The sequence below is a fragment of the Ranitomeya imitator genome, chromosome 3, assembly GCF_032444005.1.
Source record: "Ranitomeya imitator isolate aRanImi1 chromosome 3, aRanImi1.pri, whole genome shotgun sequence".
NCBI lineage: Eukaryota > Metazoa > Chordata > Amphibia > Anura > Dendrobatidae > Ranitomeya > Ranitomeya imitator.
The window spans coordinates 768,914,620-768,934,541 of NC_091284.1; the positions used below are offsets into that span (position 1 = coordinate 768,914,620).

At 42.9% G+C, this 19,922-nt stretch overlaps 1 protein-coding gene across 3 annotated transcripts in view; it reads left to right on the forward strand.

Moving 5' to 3' along the window:
• Positions 1 to 19,922, forward strand: part of ATP8A2 (ATPase phospholipid transporting 8A2) — a 1,056,467-nt gene that overhangs the window by 490,155 nt on the left and 546,390 nt on the right. For all 3 annotated transcript variants that reach the window (XM_069759054.1, XM_069759055.1, XM_069759056.1), the window contains one exon: positions 460 to 632. In XM_069759054.1, the coding sequence (XP_069615155.1) occupies positions 460 to 632 (173 nt within the window). The remainder of the gene's footprint in view (positions 1 to 459; positions 633 to 19,922) is intronic.

Consider the following 19,922-nt stretch of genomic DNA (forward strand, 5'->3'; position numbering starts at 1 on the left):
CATTGCTACGTCACAAAAAGCGTGACGTTGCAACGATATCATTAACGAAATCGTTATGTGTGAAGGTACCTTTAGTCTTTTCCTTCACTAGATATCCCTTACATAAATGTTAATCTTTGTTCATTTTTTCTGGGCAGGTGGGCTCTTCTTGGCATAATATCAAATCTGTCCCATGTGATTTAAGCCAATTAGATGACTCTGCTCCTCCTGCTCCCTCTTCACTTTTCACAACAGCACAGACAGAGACTGTCCCATAATTATCCTCCTTCCCTTTTACATTACAATTTCGTTGACTAAGGGAAATAATCTTTAGATTCTAAGAAGATATGAATGTGTTTCATATATTTATATATTCTATGATTCATAAAAAATGTTGACCACCCGCAATAATTCAACAGTCATAAAGTGATTAATCAATTACTACCGCTAAATTGAATTCTCTGTATTGTTCTTTTCAAGGCAACAAGAGAAACATTAACAAATCACTGCACTGACCTGGGAGATTCGCTTGGAAAAGAGAACGACATAGCCTTAATAATCGATGGGCAGACCCTGAAGTACGCGCTCTCATTTGAAGTCCGTCAGTGCTTCTTAGACTTGGCGCTTTCTTGTAAAGCCGTTATCTGCTGCAGGTACAGAATATTTCCCACTATGTTTGTACTTTATGTTCATAACAGCCATCATAATCTTGAAGTTGTTATGTCTGGAGTTGGGGATGTAAAATCTATACTGGATCTTGTAAAATAGCTTGTGTGGGAAATGTATAGCACAGAAAGATTTAACAGCCAAATCAATACAGGGAAAAAAGTGTTTAACTGGAGCATTTACTATGAGCAAAACAGAAACTTTAGATAATCTCAGCTGGAAAACTACAATGTAACCAGATGTTGATTTGTTTTATATTTCCCTTCCCATTTTTATTTGAGATACTGTACTTTCGAAATGTTTCTTTGCTTGACAACTAAGATGCTGATTATTTTTTTGCTTTTCAATTGTTTTAGTGACTTTTTTTTTAAACTAATGAATCTGAAGTATGACCAACAAACCTGCTAATCAGGGTAAATCCATCAAATGGGGTGTAAAAGTAGAAAAAATGTTTGTTTGTTTTATTTCCCAGAAACATGCTCACTTTTGTCCATTGCTTTAGGCTGCTTTCTATCACACATCAGTTTTTTGCCATCAGTCACAATCCGTCGAATGTTGAAAAAAACGGATCCATCGCAGATTGGGAAAAACTGATGCGACGAATCCGGTCTTTTTCCGGATCCGACTAGCTGATCCAGCTAATTGGATCCTAAAAAAATCGGAGCATGCTCAGTTTAAAAAAAATGGAATCCGTCACCGGATTTTGTCTATTTTTCTCATAGAATTGTATTAGCGACGGATGGCCTCACGTTTTATTCGTTTTTCACTGAATTGTTTTTCCGGCGGCCGTAGAAAATGGACATAGTAACGTTTTTTGTGTCCGTCGAAAAAATGGACAGCGATGGATCCGTCGCCATCCGTCGTTTGCTAGAATGAAAGCCTATGGGCGCCGGATCCATCAAATGACAAAATCTGGTGACTGATTCCATTTTTTTAAACTGAGCATGCTCTGATTTTTTTAGGATCCAATTAGCTGGATCAGCTAGTCGGACCCGGCAAAAAAACGGATCCGTCGCATCAGTTTTTCACAATCTGCGATGGATCCATTTTTTTCAACATTCGCCGGATTGTGACTGACGGCAAAAAACTGATGTGTGAAAGCAGCCTTTGGGCAGCACACGCCCTTGACCTGCAATATCATATTTCACTTAACCCCTTAACGACCAGAGGTATTTTCAGTTTTGAATTTTCATTTTTTGCTCCCCTTCTTCCCAGAACCATAACCTTTTTATTTTTCCGTCAATATGTCCATGTGAGGGCTTGTTTTTTGCGGAATGAGTGGTATTTTTGAACAACACCGTTGGTTTTACCATGTCGCGTACTAGAAAATGGGAAAAAAAATCCAAGTGCGGTGAAATTGCAAAAAAAGTGCAATCCCACACTTGTTTTTTGTTTGGCTTTTTTACTAGGTTCACTAAATGCTAAAATTCATTAGGAGTTCATAGACACCAAACATGTTTAGGTTCTTTTTTATCTAAGTTGTGAAAAAAAATTCCAAACTTTGTTAAAAAAATAAATTAAAAAAATTGTGCCACTTTCCGATACCTGTAGTGTCTCCATTTTTCGTGATATGGGCTTCGGTGAGGGCTGATTTTTTTGCGTGCCGGGCTGACGTTTTTAATTATACCATTTTGGTGCACATATGATCTTTTGATCACCCGTTATTGCACTTTAATTCAGTGTTGCGGCAACCAAAAAAATGTAATTCTGGCATTTTTAGTTTTTTCTCAGTACTCCAATCAGGTTAATCCTTTTTTTATTGATAGATCGGACAATTCTGAATGCAGCAATACCAAATATGTATAGGTTTTATTTTATTTTTTTTATTGTTTTATTTTGAGTGGGGTGAAAGGGGGGTGATTTGAACTTTTATAATTTTTTAATATTTTTTAAAACTTTTTTTTAACTTTTGGCATGCTTCAACAGTCTCCATGGGAGACTAGAAGCTGCCACAACTCGATCGGCTCTGCTACATAAAGGTGATGATCAGATCGCCTCTATGTAATAGAATTTCTCACTTGCTATGAGCGTTGACCACTGGGTGGCGCTCTCTGCAATCTAGCAGTGATAACCATAGAGGTCTCCAGAAGACCTCTGGTTGTCATGCCAATGAACCGGTAACCCGTGATCAGGTGACGGGGGTCACCGGTGGGCGGGTTTCCGGCCCCATGGCTGGAAGCGCAAGTTAAATTCAAAACAGCTGACATGTACTGGGAAAGATGTGGGCTCACAGCTGGAGCCCACATCAAAGGGAAGGAGTCCGACATCAGCATATTGTTATGCCTGACGTCGGAAAGGAGTTAAAGACAGGAGTGCTAATATGGTGAAATTGTATTAATTAATTTTAGATTTATTATATTAAAGTTAAAGGGGTATCCCCACAATTGAAAAGTTATTCCCTATCTACAGGATAAGGAATAACTTACTGATCATTGGGTATCCAACTCCAAGGACTCTGTTGTGAATTCTGCTCTTGGGCTCCCTCCGGTGGTTATGAGTGGTAGTGCTGCTGTCTTTGGATCGCAGCATTTATCAGGTGTGTCCACTTAATTGCTATTTGGACTGGGCTATTTAGTCTTGCTTGATCCTTTAGTCTGTGCCAGTTGTCCATTGTTTTTTGGAGGATTCACATCCATACCTGGTCTCTCCTGTTTTGCTGTTCATTTCAACAAAGATAAGTTCTGGCTTTGTTTTTGCTGTCCACCTGCTGTGGACCTTATAGTTCTGTGCATTTTCATGTTTTGTATTGTCCTGCTTTGTCTGTGAAGGATTTTTTTTGCAGCCAAGCTGTGTCTCTGGAGATGCAGATATACCCTCCATGTCGTTAGTCAGATGTGGAGATTTGTATTTTCTGTGGTGGATATTTTCTAGTGTTTTGATACTGACCGCATAGTACTCTGTCCTATTCTTTCTTTTTAGCTAGTATGGCCTCCTATGCTAAATCCTGATTTCAAGTCTGCGTATGTTATTTCCCTCTCCTCTCACAGTCAATATTTGTGGGGGGCTGTCTATCCTTTGGGGATTTTCTCTGAGGCAAGATAGTTTTCCCGTTTCTGTCTTTAGGGGAAGTTAGTTCTTAGGCTGTGTCGAGGGGTCTAGGGAGTGTTAGGTACTCCCCACGGCTACTTCTAGTTGCGTTGCTAAGTTCAGGGTTTGCGGTCAGTACAGGTACCACCTTCTCCAGAGTACGTCTTATGCTGCTCCTAGGCCACCAGATCATAACAGGACTCCCAGTGATCCCAAGAACAGGGCTCCAGATCTAAAGAATAGGGTTCTACAGAAACCCTCACTCATTGTCAATGTGATGTAGCAAAGCCAGGTAGGCCGGGGTTGAATTTTAGCACTGCAGGCCTTGATTAGATGTACCTGACTTGATTTGAGTAAATACCAGGGCTTGTGTTCACCTTGTGTGTCAATCTGTTGGATGGAGCATAGTCAAGTGTTATGATCCGGTGACCTTGGAGCCGCATGAAACTTTCTCTGGAGTTGGTGTAAACTGTACTGACCGCAAATCCTGAACTTAACACCGCAACTAGAAGTAGACGTGGGGTGTGCCTAACAAATCCTAGACACCTCGACACAGCCGGAGGACTAAATACGCCTATAGATGGAAATAGGAATTCTACCTTGCCTCAGAGCAGAACCCCAAAGGATAGGCAGCCACCCACAAATATTGACTGTGAGTAGTAGAGGAAAAGACACACGCAGGCAGGAAACAGGATTTAGCAAAAGAGGCCACTCTAGCTAAAATAGGAAAGGATAGGACAGAATACTAAGCGGTCAGTATTAAAATCCTTCCAAAAATATCCACAGCAGAAAATACAAAAAACTCCACCATCTAACTAAAGATGTGGAGCATATATCTACAACTCCAGAGAATCCAACAAGACTGAGAAAACACTGACACAGTCTAAGCTGGACAAGAGAAAACAAATGAATAGCACAGAATTATAAAGCACACAGCATGTGTGCCACAGAAACAAAAACCAGACACTTATCTTTGCTGAATTGGCAGCAAGGCAGGAGGAACCAGACAAAGATCCAAAACCTCCCAGAACCATGGACAACTGGCAAGGACTAATGAATCCTGCACACCTAAATACCCCAGTCAGAACTGCAATCAGCAGAAACACCTGACCAGGACTGCAACTCAGGGACAACTGCATTACCACCTACAACCACTGGAGGGAACCCAAAAGCAGAATTCACAACAGTCAAGTGTGTTGAAGCTGGTGAGTGTTCAGCCAAAATGTGAGCGGTAGCTGGGACAGAGATGTGCCATGGTCTCTGTCTGAATGGAGACTGCATAGGTCAGCTAGGAAAGCTGAGCAGTCTGTGGGAGCTGAAAAGAACTGTGCGGAAGCTGCAGCTTGTTTGGTAGAAACTGTGCCTGGAGTTGATACTTCTGTTTGGTGCTGGAGGCTGCTGAAGCTCAGGCTGAAGGGGATAGAGATTTGTGCCTCTCTTTTCGATGGGAGAAGGTACTATAACCTGTTTGGGTGAGCCCACACTGACATAAATGTGCCCTGCTAAATGGGGTGGCGGCCAATGTCATGACACATTCTATTATTAATTTTTGGGTATGTCTGATTATGCATCTTTATCTTTTCACTATTGATTTTATTTTTGTGCATTACGTTGCACCCAATCTTTATACAGGTCCTTCTCAAATAATTAGCATATAGTGTTAAATTTCATTATTTACCATAATGTAATGATTACAATTAAACTTTCATATATTATAGATTCATTATCCACCAACTGAAATTTGTCAGGTCTTTTATTGTTTAAATACTGATGATTTTGGCATACAACTCCTGATAACCTAAAAAACCTGTCTCAATAAATTAGCATATCAAGAAAAGGTTCTCTAAACGACCTATTACCCTAATCTTCTGAATCAACTAATTAACTCTAAACACATGCAAAAGATACCTGAGGCTTTTATAAACTCCCTGCCTGGTTCATTACTCAAAACCCCCATCATGGGTAAGACTAGCGACCTGACAGATGTCAAGAAGGCCATCATTGACACCCTCAAGCAAGAGGGTAAGACCCAGAAAGAAATTTCTCAACAAATAGGCTGTTCCCAGAGTGCTGTATCAAGGCACCTCAATGGTAAGTCTGTTGAAAGGAAACAATGTGGCAGAAAACGCTGTACAACGAGAAGAGGAGACCGGACCCTGAGGAAGATTGTGGAGAAGGACCGATTCCAGACCTTGGGGAACCTGAGGAAGCAGTGGACTGAGTCTGGTGTGGAAACATCCAGAGCCACCGTGCACAGGCGTGTGCAGGAAATGGGCTACAGAGAAGCAGCACTGGACTGTTGCTAAGTGGTCCCAAGTACTTTTTTCTGATGAAAGCAAATTTTGCATGTCATTCGGAAATCAAGGTGCCAGAGTCTGGAGGAAGACTGGGGAGAAGGAAATGCCAAAATGCCTGAAGTCCAGTGTCAAGTACCCACAGTCAGTGATGGTGTGGGGTGCCATGTCAGCTGCTGGTGTTGGTCCACTGTGTTTCATCAAGGGCAGGGTCAATGCAGCTAGCTATCAGGAGATTTTGGAGCACTTCATGCTTCCATCGGCTGAAATGCTTTATGGAGATGAAGATTTCATTTTTCAGCACGACCTGGCACCTGCTCACAGTGCCAAAACCACTGGTAAATGGTTTACTGACCATGGTATTACTGTGCTCAATTGGCCTGCCAACTCTCCTGACCTGAACCCCATAGAGAATCTGTGGGATATTGTGAAGAGAAAGTTGAGAGACGCAAGACCCAACACTCTGGATGAGCTTAAGGCCGCTATTGAAGCATCCTGGGCCTCCATAACATCTCAGCAGTGTCACAGGCTGATTGCCTCCATGCCACGCCGCATTGAAGCAGTCATTTCTGCCAAAGGATTCCCGACCAAGTATTGAGTGCATAACTGAACATTATTATTTGATGGTTTTTTTGTTTGTTATTAAAAAACACTTTTATTTGATTGGATGGGTGAAATATGCTAATTTATTGAGACAGGTTTTTTTGATTATCAGGAGTTGTATGCCAAAATCATCAGTATTAAAACAATAAAAGACCTGACAAATTTCAGTTGGTGGATAATGAATCTATAATATATGAAAGTTTAATTGTAATCATTACATTATGGTAAATAATGAAATTTAACACTATATGCTAATTTTTTGAGAAGGACCTGTATATCTTACTGCAGAATTGCATTGTAATGTACTTTGAGGGTATATACTGTATACAGTATGTGCCTATATATAACTGTTATTATAACTCCTTGGTAGTATTCATGCCATCTTGTGGCTACCCTTTTGTATTGTTTTCTTAGCTTCCTTATTTGGTGTCTCTCATTGGCCTCCCCTTGCTTTAATTGTTTCTTGTTTACACTAATAACTGTTACATTTCATTTTTATTGTGTAGTTGTGTATAAAATATTTATTGTATTTACACATTTGTCTGATTTCTGATTAAATTGGAGTAATACATAACCATATTTTCCAGACCATAAGACTCACTTTTTTCCTCAAAATTTTTTGGGGAAAATGGGGGTGCATCTTATGATAGGAATATACTTACAAATCCTGTTGCAGTGTGGTCCCGGTGCAGCCTCCCATCCCAGGCTGGTGTGGTTGTGGTGTGGCGGTGGCGGTGTTCTGTAGTGTAATGGTGGCGGGGCTCTGTGGTGGTGGCGGGGCTCCGCCAGCATTTCATCAAAGCCCGGAAGCCCCTGCAGCTCCATTGCTGCAATGCGGTGCATTGGTCTCCGGCAAAATGTCCACCGTGGCGGCGCATGCTCAGATTCAGATCTCGTTGCCGAGATCAGAATCTGAGCGTGCGTCATCCCCAGCAGCCATTTTCCCGGAGCTACCGCATCGCAGCGGTGGAGCAGAGCCCCGCCGCCACCACAGAGCACTGCCGCCCCACAGAGCGCTGCCGCCCGCCACTCCACAGAGCCCAGCCACCCCTCAGAGCATTGCCATCGCACAGAGCACCGCAGCAACACCGAGCACCGCCACCACACAGAGCACCGCCGCAACAGAGCACCGCCACCACACCAGCCTGGGATGGGATTTCCCGGAAGCCATCGCACAAGGCTGGACCACCGAACGACCCCTGTGACCACTCCTCCACTTGTGCCGATCCCTTCCCTGGTAAGCTGAATTCGGACTGTAAGACGGACCCCCATTTGACACATTATTTTTTTACTTCTTATTTTCCTCCTGAAAATTTGGGATGCGTCTTATGGTCGGGTGAATCCTATAGTCCGAAAAATACGGTATTTGATATTTTAGGGTTTTTTTTCTTATCTATATTGGAATTTTTTGGGGGATTATGGGCTCCTTCCCTCTTATAATTGAATTAGTATGTGTTACGCTTGTAAAAAGCGCAACTAGAACGCATTATAAGCGGAGTCTTACTGAAACTGTTCCTATATTATAAAGGTCTTTGACTATAAGTGATGGAGATAGCTCAGCTCTTCCCCATCTATGCAGAAGGAGTACTGCTCACAAAACTCGCCCATGCAATTCAATGGGTTATTTTCTGACATCTTTTTATCTTCAGGTCTCTGCTGCAACGTCTCCTTTCCTTTTATATTCATATGATGAAAATGTTATAAAAATATACAATGAGCAAAATAAAATATTAAAACAAGAATATATATGCTTTAAATAATGAAAAAAGGTGATTTATTCCTTTTGAGACCATACTGTATAAGGAAGGAAATAAACACACAGCAGCCAAAATAAAGGAATTTACCTAGAAAACCTAAGAGATTTAAGTAAGCAAATATTCTGCTCTGAATTAATTATAGTATCCTTGCAAAATATTTTATTATTTTGTCCACTTTAAACTAATAGGCTAAGCATACTTTCAGCTTTATTTTTTTTTTCTAGTTTAATTATTTCTACTATTATTATTACTACCTATCTCATGTATATCTGTCAAGAGGAAATTGAGAAAATAACCCTTGTGCTGCGGTCTGGCTTTTGTTCCATAAACTTTTGCCAGACTTGGATAATCACAAGTGCCAGAAATGTTTCTGAAAGGTGCGCTCTTGTTTACTCAGCAATTTTAAGTAATTTGGTCCAGCACATAAGACGTGAATTCAGTGTCTACTATATCGCTTTAAGTAAATCCAATAACTGGGTTTTTTTCCCTTATGAAGTTAGACTTTTTAAGTGAATTTTATCCATTTGCAAACTTTCCCACAGTGAAATTTGACCAACTCCTACTGTATCCATGAACTGTATGTCATTGTATGCAATTAACGAAAAAAACGTTTTTCTGTAATATAACTCTTTTAGCAATTTTAAACCGCTTGTATAACCTTTCACCTGTAAAATATAGTACATATTAAAGAGGACCTTACACCAATTTTTTCATGTTCCATTGGACACAGAATTTAATAATGGTTGAAGAGTGGAATAAAAGGTTTTTTTTTTTTTTTTCTAATTCGCCTCTCTGTTGCAGAGGTATTGGGAATCAAAGTATTTGGCACCTAATGGGTTAACTTTTAAGTCAAGTCCAAGTAGGTGTTATCCGACAATATTCACTGAGGGCGTGTACTTCTTCCTCCTGTATGAGGCTGACCAATCATAAGCAGGCAGCAACATATCAGAAAAAGAACACGCCCCAACAATAGTTTAGGTTTTTCAGTGTGTGAGATGTAAGGATACAGCTCTGATCTCCTGGTCTACCCTCCTGTATGATTAGAGAGCACAGATGAGCAACACCTTTCAGATAAGGTTCCAGCAGTACAGGTCACATTACAAATCCTTCTATCAGCACTCTCATAGCACTGCCACTGCTGTACTTCCAGAGATATGGTGCTCAAAACAACATCTGGGCACAACAGACATAAATGTGATTACTGACTCATCTCTGGACAGGCAGTGTGGAGGAAAGGGCAGCACAGCAGAGCTGACAATGCCATGAGAGTAGGAGAGCAGAGACTGGTTCGTAATGTGCCTTGAAAATCGCTGTGCTGCAGGTTCCTTCATGTGGTGCAAAAATGCAAGTAAAAGAGAGTGAAGGGGATCCTGCATTGTTATCCTTTCATTTCATCCAATTTTAACATGTTCCCATGCTCGCAGATTTGAAAAATGTATACAGCATATTTTCGTAAAGGCAGTCTCTTGCTGAACAGTAATTCAGAAAAAGGAAAATGTGAGAAATTGCCCCTTTCCGTTGCACTTAATTTGTAGATATAATTATCATTTTGATTTGCCCGGCATTAATGGTCATCGTGTTAATTGCTTGTATAGCCTACAGTTATGAGCATTTATGGATTTGCATAAATCATATCTTCCTAATTTCCATATGATTAGTAGAAATAGACTTATGAGAGCTGGTGACCTAATAAGTCATGCTTAGCTTAAACCATGACAGATCCTCGTGTCTGTAGAGTGTGCGATAAAAGAAGTAGCGGCACGCTGTGAATATGAGTCAGGGAAAAATGTTCTCCCGTTGAAGCACAGAAATGTTTGTAATATGCAGCGAATCTTTTATTAGACAAAGCTCTCAAAGTGCAGTAATCAAGTAAAATTATTAGTTAACTGTAATTAAAATTAGACATCGTTGCCTAATATATTGTTGTCATTAATGCCTTGCAAATTTGGGAAAATTAAGTCTCGGCTCTAAAAATATTCAATAATGGCCAAAAATGCCCTTTTCTAGTATAGTTTTCCGAAGCTAGTCTTTTAGCAGGACACTCGCCAGCAGCAACAGGCAATATGGGGACTCTCAGTTTCCAGTGAGAATTATCCTTCTTTTTTATCTTAGTTTTAGGACATACAGAGGGAGACGCCTGTCATTCAAACATAATTGAGCAGGAAGAGGCAGGCAAGGGCCTGCCCACATGGCTGGTCACCTTGTTCCCGGATCACTGCTCAGGGTATGTTTTCTCTGAAACGATGCATCGGTAATAATGGAGCTGGTCTCTGATTCATAATGCCAATGGTTCAGACAGCAGGGATCACCTGCAAGTTTCCATTAAAGGGGTTGCGTGCTCAGCTCATCAGAGACCACCCTTTTTAGAATACAATCAGTGATCTCTTCAGATCCCATTCCTGGGGATCTTGTAGTGTTCAAACTGGCACTAGACTGAATTTAAAGCACAAAGGACATTGTGAAGGGAGGGTAAGCCAACTGACATCAAAATAAAGGCCTATACTAACATACATAAACCATGTCTGTCAAACACCAACTGGACAGTATTGTTACCTTCCATAATATTTATTACCTTTAGAAACTTTATTATATAAAATGTATTAAGCCTATGTTTTGCAAATTGATGGCCAAACTGTCCAAAAAGGTTTTAATTGGTTATTTTTAGCCTTTTCTGGTAATTTTTGCTTTTTATATATTTTGATTAATACATTAATTCAATTTATACCATTTTGATGTTATAGATATATATGTGTTTACAGTGATGAGGCTTTAGATTCCATTTTTATTGTTACTCTATGGATGTAGGCTCACGCAAATCCTTCTGTCTGTTTATGTAATCCTACACAGACTCGACAATTGTGAGATCAGGGCTCTGTGGGGGCCGTATCATCACTTCCAGGACTCATTATTCTTTATGCTTATTGACATTGGCTGTATGTTTGGGGTTGTGGTCCTTCTGCAGAATTAATTTGGAGCCAATCAGATGCCTCCCTATTGCATGATTGATCAGTATCTACCTGTATTTCTCAGCCTTGAGGACACTCATGGCCAAATCCTCAACTCCATTTGCTCAAATTCAGCCCCAAACCTCCACCATGCTTCACTGTTCCCGAAGACAACTCTGTGTTTTACAGCTCTCCAGTACTTCGGTAAACAAACTTCCTTCTTTTAAAGTCAAATATTTCACATTTTGACAGATCAGTCCAGAGCACATGATGACATTTTTCTGCACCCCAGTTCCTATGTTTTTGTGCATAGATGAGTCACTTGTCTTTGTTTCCATGTTGAAGGTATGGCTTTTTGGCCACAATTCTTCCACTTGTGGCCAGATTTCTGTGAACAGTGATTGGTGTAGCTGGGCCTCATTGGTTGCTGCCAGTTCTGAGCTGATGGCACTGCTGGACGTCTTCTGATTTTAAAGGGAAGTAATTATAATGTGTCTTCCATGTGCTGCACTATGGTTTCTTGGCCAGCCACTGAATCTATGGTCCACAACTACCTATTTTTTGGTGCTTCTTCAAAAGATTTTGAAGAGCACATCTTGAAACCCCAATTTTCTTTGAAATCTTTGTTTGTTAGTAGAAACCTTGATGATGTAGTATAAGTACCTTGTGTCTTCTTGCCATGCTTTCTTGGCATGGTTTATGACCTATGACTTGAAACTGTCTTCCACAACCTCACCTTTGTGGCAGAGTTTGGCAGTATCTACCCCATTTTTAAGCCTCCTACACAGCTGTTACTATTTGAGGTTAATGATGATCACCACTTCTATTTTTTAGAGCTTTTTCACTCTGCAGCATTTTTTTTCCTAAAACCTTTGCTCAGTACTGTATATTGAAAATAAATGTAAAAAAAAGGAAATCATTTAACATACCGTAATAATCAGATTCAAACAATAGGTTGATTTCTTATGATGCATTGCTATAGAAAAAAAAAATAGCTGAATTAACACCCAAGTTGAAGCTTTGCTATGCAGTTTGAAGGTGTTGGTGGTCTAACAACTGTGTCTGCTCTAGCAATAGTGTTCAGGTTCACCTTTATTAAACCTTGCAGAACATGCTAAAAAAATGTTTACATTGCAATTACCGTATATACTCGAGTATAAGCCGACCCGAGTATAAGCCGACCCCCCTAATTTTGCCACAAAAAACTGGGAAAACTTATAGACTCGAGTATAAGCCTAGGGTAGAAAATGCAGCATTTACCGGTGAATTTCAAAAATAAAAATAGATGCTCCATACCGTTCATTATTGCCCCATAGATGCTCCATATACAACTGTGCTATATAGAATGCTCTGCACCGTTGATTATGGCCCCATAGATGCCCCTTATAATGTTGTGCCATATATGCTCTGCACCTTTGATTATGGCCCCATAGATGCTCCTTATAATGCTGTGCCATATATGCTCTGCACCTTTGATTATGGCCCCATAGGTGCTCCTTATAATGCTGTGCCCCATATATGCTCTGCACCTTTATGGCCCCATAGGTGCTCCTTATAATGCTGTGCCCCATTTATGCTCTGCACCTGTATGGCCCCATAGGTGCTCCTTATAATGCTGTGCCCCATATATGCTCTGCACCTTTATGGCCCCATAGGTGCTCCTTATAATGCTGTGCCCCATATATGCTCTGCACCTTTATGGCCCCATAGGTGCTCCTTATAATGCTGTGCCCCATATATGCTCTGCACCTTTATGGCCCCATAGGTGCTCCTTATAATGCTGTGCCCCATATATGCTCTGCACCTTTATGGCCCCATAGGTGCTCCTTATAATGCTGTGCCCCTTATATGCTCTGCACCTTTATGGCCCCATAGGTGCTCCTTATAATGCTGTGCCCCATATATGCTCTGCACCTTTATGGCCCCATAGGTGCTCCTTAGAATGCTGCTGGTGCTGCCATAAAAAAAAAAAAAAATCACATACTCACCTCTCTTCTCAGGACGCCGGCGCTTTCAATAATTACCTGCTCCTCTGCGGCTCCGTCTCCAGCACTGACGCTCAGCAGAGGGCGCGCACTGACTACGTCACAGCGCCCTCTAACCTGAGCGTCATTGCTAGAGGACGCTGCAGACGGAGCCGGAGCGAGGAGCAGGTAATTATAGCGCTGCGCTCCCCTTACCTGCTGCGGCGCGGTCCCTGCAGTCCCTGGCTTCTCCGGCGCTGCAGCTTCTTCCTGTAATTGAGCGGTCACATGGCACCGATCATTTACAGCAATGAATATGCGGCTCCTCCCCTATGGGGGTGGAGCTGCCTATTCATTTCTGTAATGAGCGGTGCCATGTGACCGCTCAGTGCAGGAAGAATCTGCAGCGCCGGAGAAGCCAGGGACTGCAGGGACCGCGCTGGGAGCAGGTAAGTATGATTACACAGCCCCCGCTCCCCCTCCCCTGCTGACACCCGGGTATATGACTCGAGTATAAGCCGAGAGGGGGACTTTCAGCCCCAAAAAATGGGCTGAACATCTCGGCTTATACTCGAGTATATACGGTACCTATTATAATGTAATTATCACTATTACCTTCTTTAATTTGGAGATGTGACGTGTTAATTATCATGTAGGGCAGGCAGGGGAATTAAATTTCCCCACAATTGGCAATGATGAAAGGTTTCATAATATAATACCTGTGTGAACAGGTTACTAAGATGCAATACTGAGATAAGTATGAGGCAGAAGTAACCAACAAAAGCTATTTATTTTCTTACTACAGAAATGAAAGTGTTAATTATAGAATCAGTTTTTGGGGTATAAGGTAACAAACTACAAAATATTGTCAATAACGGTGATAACAGCAATGCAGCATTTTTAGTATCCTATTCTAAGTTCTATCTAGTTATCTGTGCGAATGGCGTTTTATGTTATGCATTAACTCAACGAGCGTCACTCGCAATGTTAGACCCGTCGCTGCAATGAGTCCTTCAGGCGCTTCCAAGGATTTTACTGGCACTTACGGGGGTCACCAGTATTTTCCACTAGACCACAAGTCCTTTGTATTGTGTTACTGAGTGCCCTATGTGTGTTCCTCACATTGGCAGTCACTGGTCCCTTCTGCAACTTGGCCCAAGCCCTGTACCGTACGTCAAGGCAAGTAATGGCCCGATTCACTCTGGTCCCCTGGTCACCACGGCAGACGTCCGACCCCGTACGATGATCAGCGTTCAACCTTTGATGTTGACCTGCGGCATCGGGTTATCGGGTCTTAACTGGCGAGGACTGGACTTTGGATTCTGACCAGCGCAGTCTGGGCTTCGGATCTTGGATGCCGATGTCCTGCATGTTTCAGTCTCCAACAACTCTTCAGTTGCTCTGCCTCTGCGTTCCACCGCTCACATTTCCTCAGCCACCATGCTGACCTCAGGTAAAACCCATATCATATCGGTGGGAGTCTGACACCCGGCATCCCCACCAGTTAGTTGATACCTGGTGACATGGCCACCAGAAGTACACTGCGTTTAGAGCTCTGTGTACTATGTAGTGGCCATTCTCACTTACTGCAGCTCAGCTCATGTTCACTTCAATGGGAGCTGAGCTGCAGTACATAAGAATGGCTACTGCACAGTGTATAGAGGTGGGGTGTTTCAACTGTACCCTGGGAATTTCCGGTAGACACAGAACCATTTATCAGCATATTAAGATGGGGTGCAGATGTCGGCCCTCCACCAATCTGATATTTATGACCTATCCTAAGCATGGGTCATTATCAACAGTATAATCCTAGACAACCTCTTTAAAGTATTACCAAAAATTTAAACTGTATGGCAGCAACTTGATAAACGTCACGCAAGCAGGTGACACACGTGGTTGGGTTGGTGGACTGTTGTGAATTCTGTGGCCAAGCTCCCTCCTGTGGTCATCAGTGGTACTGCGGCTGGTTCTGTCTATAAGCTTCCTTTGGTGGATGAGAGTGGTACTGCAGCTTCTGAGTTTCCGTCCTCAGGTGATGAGGTTAAGTCGTTAGGTGCTGCTCTATTTAACTCCACCTGGTGCTTTGATCCTGGCCTCCAGTCAATGTTCTAGTATTGGTCTTGCTTCCTCCTGGATCGTTCCTGTGGCCTCTCTATCCTGCATAAGCTAAGTTCTGCTTGTGTTATTTTTGTTTTGCTATATTTTCTGTCCAGCTTGCTATATTGGTTTTCCTTGCTTGCTGGAAGCTCTGAGACGCAGAGGGAGCACCTCCGTACCGTTAGTCGTGCGGAGGGTCTTTTTGCCCCTCTGCGTGGTTGTTTGTAGGTTTTTGTGTTGACCGCAAAGCTATCTTTCCTATCCTCGGTCTATTCAGTAAGTCGGGCCTCACTTTGCTATATCTATTTCATCTCTGTGTTTGTATTTCATCTTAACTCACAGTCATTATATGTGGGGGGCTGCCTTTTCCTTTGGGGAATTTCTCTCAGGCAAGGTAGGCTTATTTTTCTATCTTCAGGGCTAGTTAGTTTCTCAGGCTGTGCCGAGTTGCATAGGGAGCGTTAGGCGCAATCCACGGCTACCTCTAGTGTGGTGTGTTAGGATTAGGGATTGCGGTCAGCAGAGTTTCCACGTCTCAGAGCTCGTCCTATGTTTTTTGGTAAATGTCAGGTCACCTTGTGTGCTCTGAACTTCAAGGTCCATTGTGGTTCTGAATTACCTGTTCATAACTGTACTGGAGGCCCAAAGTACTAATGCTTCTCAATAGAGGGAAAAGAGAAGTTCTGAGACCATTTTTTTTTCTTTGCACTGTGTTCTGTCTTTCTTTTCCCTATACATCAGGGTGGTTCAGAACACAGGTGTGGACATGGACATTCAGGGTCTGTCTTCTTTGATGGATAATCTCACTATAAGAGTACAGAACATTCAAGATTTAGTGGTTCAGAATCCTATGTTGGAACCTAAAATTCCTATTCCTGAGTTATTTTCTGGAGATAGAGCTAAATTTTTGAATTTTAAAAATAATTGTAAACTGTTTCTGGCTTTGAAACCCCGCTCCTCTGGTGACCCAGTTCAACAAGTTAAAATCATTATTTCTTTATTACGTGGCGACCCTCAAGACTGGGCATTTTCCCTTGCGCCAGGAGATCCTGCATTATGTAATATTGATGCGTTTTTTCTGGCGCTCGGATTGCTGTACGACGAACCTAATTCAGTGGATCAGGCAGAGAAAAGTTTGCTGGCTCTGTGTCAGGGTCAGGATGAGATAGAGATTTATTGTCAGAAGTTTAGAAAGTGGTCCGTGCTCACTCAATGGAATGAAGGTGCGCTGGCAGCTATTTTCAGAAAGGGTCTCTCTGAAGCCCTTAAGGATGTCATGGTGGGATTTCATATGCCTGCTGGTCTGAATGAGTCTATGTCTTTGGCCATTCAGATCGGTCGACGCTTGCGCGAGCGTAAATCTGTGCACCATTTGGCGGTATTATCTGAGCATAAACCTGAGCCTATGCAGTGCGATAGGACTTTGACCAGAGCTGAAAGGCAGGAACACAGACGTCAGAATGGGCTGTGTTTATACTGTGGTGATACCACTCATGCTATCTCTGATTGTCCTAAGCGCACTAAGCGGTTCGCTAGGTCTGCCACCATTGGTACGGTACAGTCGAAATTTCTTTTGTCCGTTACTTTGATCTGCTCTTTGTCTTCCTATTCTGTCATGGCATTTGTGGATTCAGGCGCTGCCCTGAATTTGATGGACTTGGAGTATGCTAGGCGCTGTGGGTTTGTCTTGGAGCCCTTGCAGTGTCCTATTCCATTGAGAGGAATTGATGCTACGCCTTTGGCCAAGAATAAGCCTCAGTATTGGACCCAGCTGACCATGTGTATGGCTCCTGCGCACCAGGAGGATATTCGCTTTCTGGTGTTGCATAATCTGCATGATGTGGTCGTGTTGGGGTTGCCATGGCTACAAGTCCATAACCCAGTATTAGATTGGAAATCAATGTCTGTGTTCAGCTGGGGTTGTCAGGGGGTACATGGTGATGTTCCATTTCTGTCTATCTCATCATCCACCCTTTCTGAGGTCCCAGAGTTCTTGTCTGATTACCGGGACGTATTCGATGAGCCCAAGTCCAATGCCCTACCTCCGCATAGGGATTGTGATTGTGCTATCGATTTGATTCCTGGTAGTAAGTTTCCTAAGGGTAGACTGTTTAATTTATCTGTACCTGAGCACGCCGCTATGCGGAGTTACGTGAAGGAGTCTTTGGAGAAGCGTCATATTCACCCGTCATCGTCGCCATTGGGAGCGGGTTTCTTTTTTGTGGCCAAGAAGGATGGTTCGCTGAGACCTTGTATTGATTACCGCCTTCTAAATAAAATTACGGTCAAATTTCAGTACCCCTTGCCGCTGCTGTCTAATTTGTTTGCTCGGATTAAGGGGGCTAGTTGGTTCACTAAGATAGATCTTCGTGGTGCGTATAATCTTGTGCGTATCAAACCGGGCGATGAATGGAAAACAGCATTTAATACGCCCGAAGGCCATTTTGAGTACCTGGTTATGCCATTCGGACTTTCTAATGCTCCATCAGTGTTTCAGTCCTTTATGCATGACATCTTCCGAGAGTACCTGGATAAATACCTGATTGTATACTTGGATATTTTGGTCTTCTCGGATGATTGGGAGTCTCATGTGAAGCAGGTCAGAATGGTGTTCCAGGTCTTGCGTGCTAATTCTTTGTTTGTGAAGGGGTCAAAGTGTCTCTTTGGTGTTCAGAAGATTTCATTTTTGGGGTTCATTTTTTCTCCTTCTACAATCGAGATGGACCCTGTTAAAGTTCAGGCCATTTATGATTGGACTCAGCCAACATCTCTGAAGAGTCTGCAGAAGTTCCTGGGCTTTGCTAATTTTTATTGTCGCTTCATCGCTAATTTTTCTAGCATTGCTAAACCGTTGACTGATTTAACCAAGAAGGGTGCTGATGTGGTCAATTGGTCTTCTGCTGCTGTGGAAGCTTTTCAGGAGTTGAAGCGTCGTTTTTCTTCTGCCCCTGTGTTGTGCCAACCAGATGTTTCGCTTCCGTTCCAGGTCGAGGTTGATGCTTCCGAAATTGGAGCAGGGGCTGTTTTGTCGCAGAGAAGTTCTGATTGCTCGGTGATGAAACCATGCGCCTTCTTTTCCAGGAAATTTTCGCCTGCTGAGCGAAATTATGATGTTGGCAATCGAGAGTTGCTAGCCATGAAGTGGGCATTCGAGGAGTGGCGTCATTGGCTTGAAGGAGCTAAGCATCGCGTGGTGGTCTTGACTGATCACAAAAACTTGACTTATCTCGAGTCTGCCAAACGGTTGAATCCTAGACAGGCTCGTTGGTCGCTGTTTTTCTCCCGTTTTGACTTTGTGGTTTCGTACCTTCCGGGCTCTAAAAATGTGAAGGCGGATGCCCTGTCTAGGAGTTTTGTGCCCGATTCTCCGGGTTTGTCTGAGCCGGCAATTATTCTCAAAGAGGGGGTAATTTTGTCTGCCATCTCCCCTGATTTGCGGCGGGTGCTGCAAAAATTTCAGGCTAATAGACCTGACCGTTGCCCAGCGGAGAAACTGTTTGTCCCTGATAGGTGGACGAATAAAGTTATCTCTGAGGTTCATTGTTCGGTGTTGGCTGGTCATCCTGGAATCTTTGGTACCAGAGATTTGGTGGCTAGATCCTTTTGGTGGCCGTCTCTGTCGCGGGATGTGCGTTCTTTTGTGCAGTCCTGTGGGATTTGTGCTCGGGCTAAGCCCTGCTGTTCTCGTGCCAGTGGTGTTATGATAAGGTAATTCAGCACCACAATGGACATAGAAGTCAGAGCACATACAGTGACCTGACAATAACCCAAAAACATAGAACGAGCTCTGAGACGTGGGAACTCTGCTGACCGCAATCCCTAATCCTCTCCAACAACACCAGAGGCAGCCGTGGATTGCGCCTAACGCTCCCTATGCAACTCGGCACAGCCTGAGAAACTAGCTAGCCTGAAGATAGAAAATAAGCCTACCTTGCCTCAGAGAAATACCCCAAAGGAAAAGGCAGCCCCCACATATAATGACTGTGAGTTAAGATGAACAGACAAACGTAGAGATGAAATAGATTAAGCAAAGTGAGGCCCAACTTACTAAACAGAGCGAGGATAGGAAAGGTAACTTTGCGGTCAACACAAAACCCTACAACAACCATGCAAAGGGGCAAAAACACCCTCCGTACCGAACTAACGGCACGGAGGTACACCCTCTGCGTCCCAGAGCTACCAGCAAGCAAGAAAAAACAAATAGACAAGCTGGACAGAAAAAAACAGCAAACAAAATAGCAAAGCGGAACTTAGCTATGCAGAGCAGCAGGCCACAGGAACGATCCAGGAGGAAACAGGTCCAATACTAGAACATTGACTGGAGGTCAGGATCAAAGCACTAGGTGGAGTTAAATAGAGCAGCACCTAACGACTTCACCACATCACCTGAGGAAGGAAACTCAGAAGCCGCAGTACCACTTTCCTCCACCAACGGAAGCTCACAGAGAGAATCAGCCGAAGTACCACTTGTGACCACAGGAGGGAGCTCTGCCACAGTATTCACAACACAGTGGGTTGCTTTTGCCCTTGCCGGTCCCGAAGAGGCCTTGGACGCATATCTCTATGGATTTAATTTCGGATCTCCCCGTC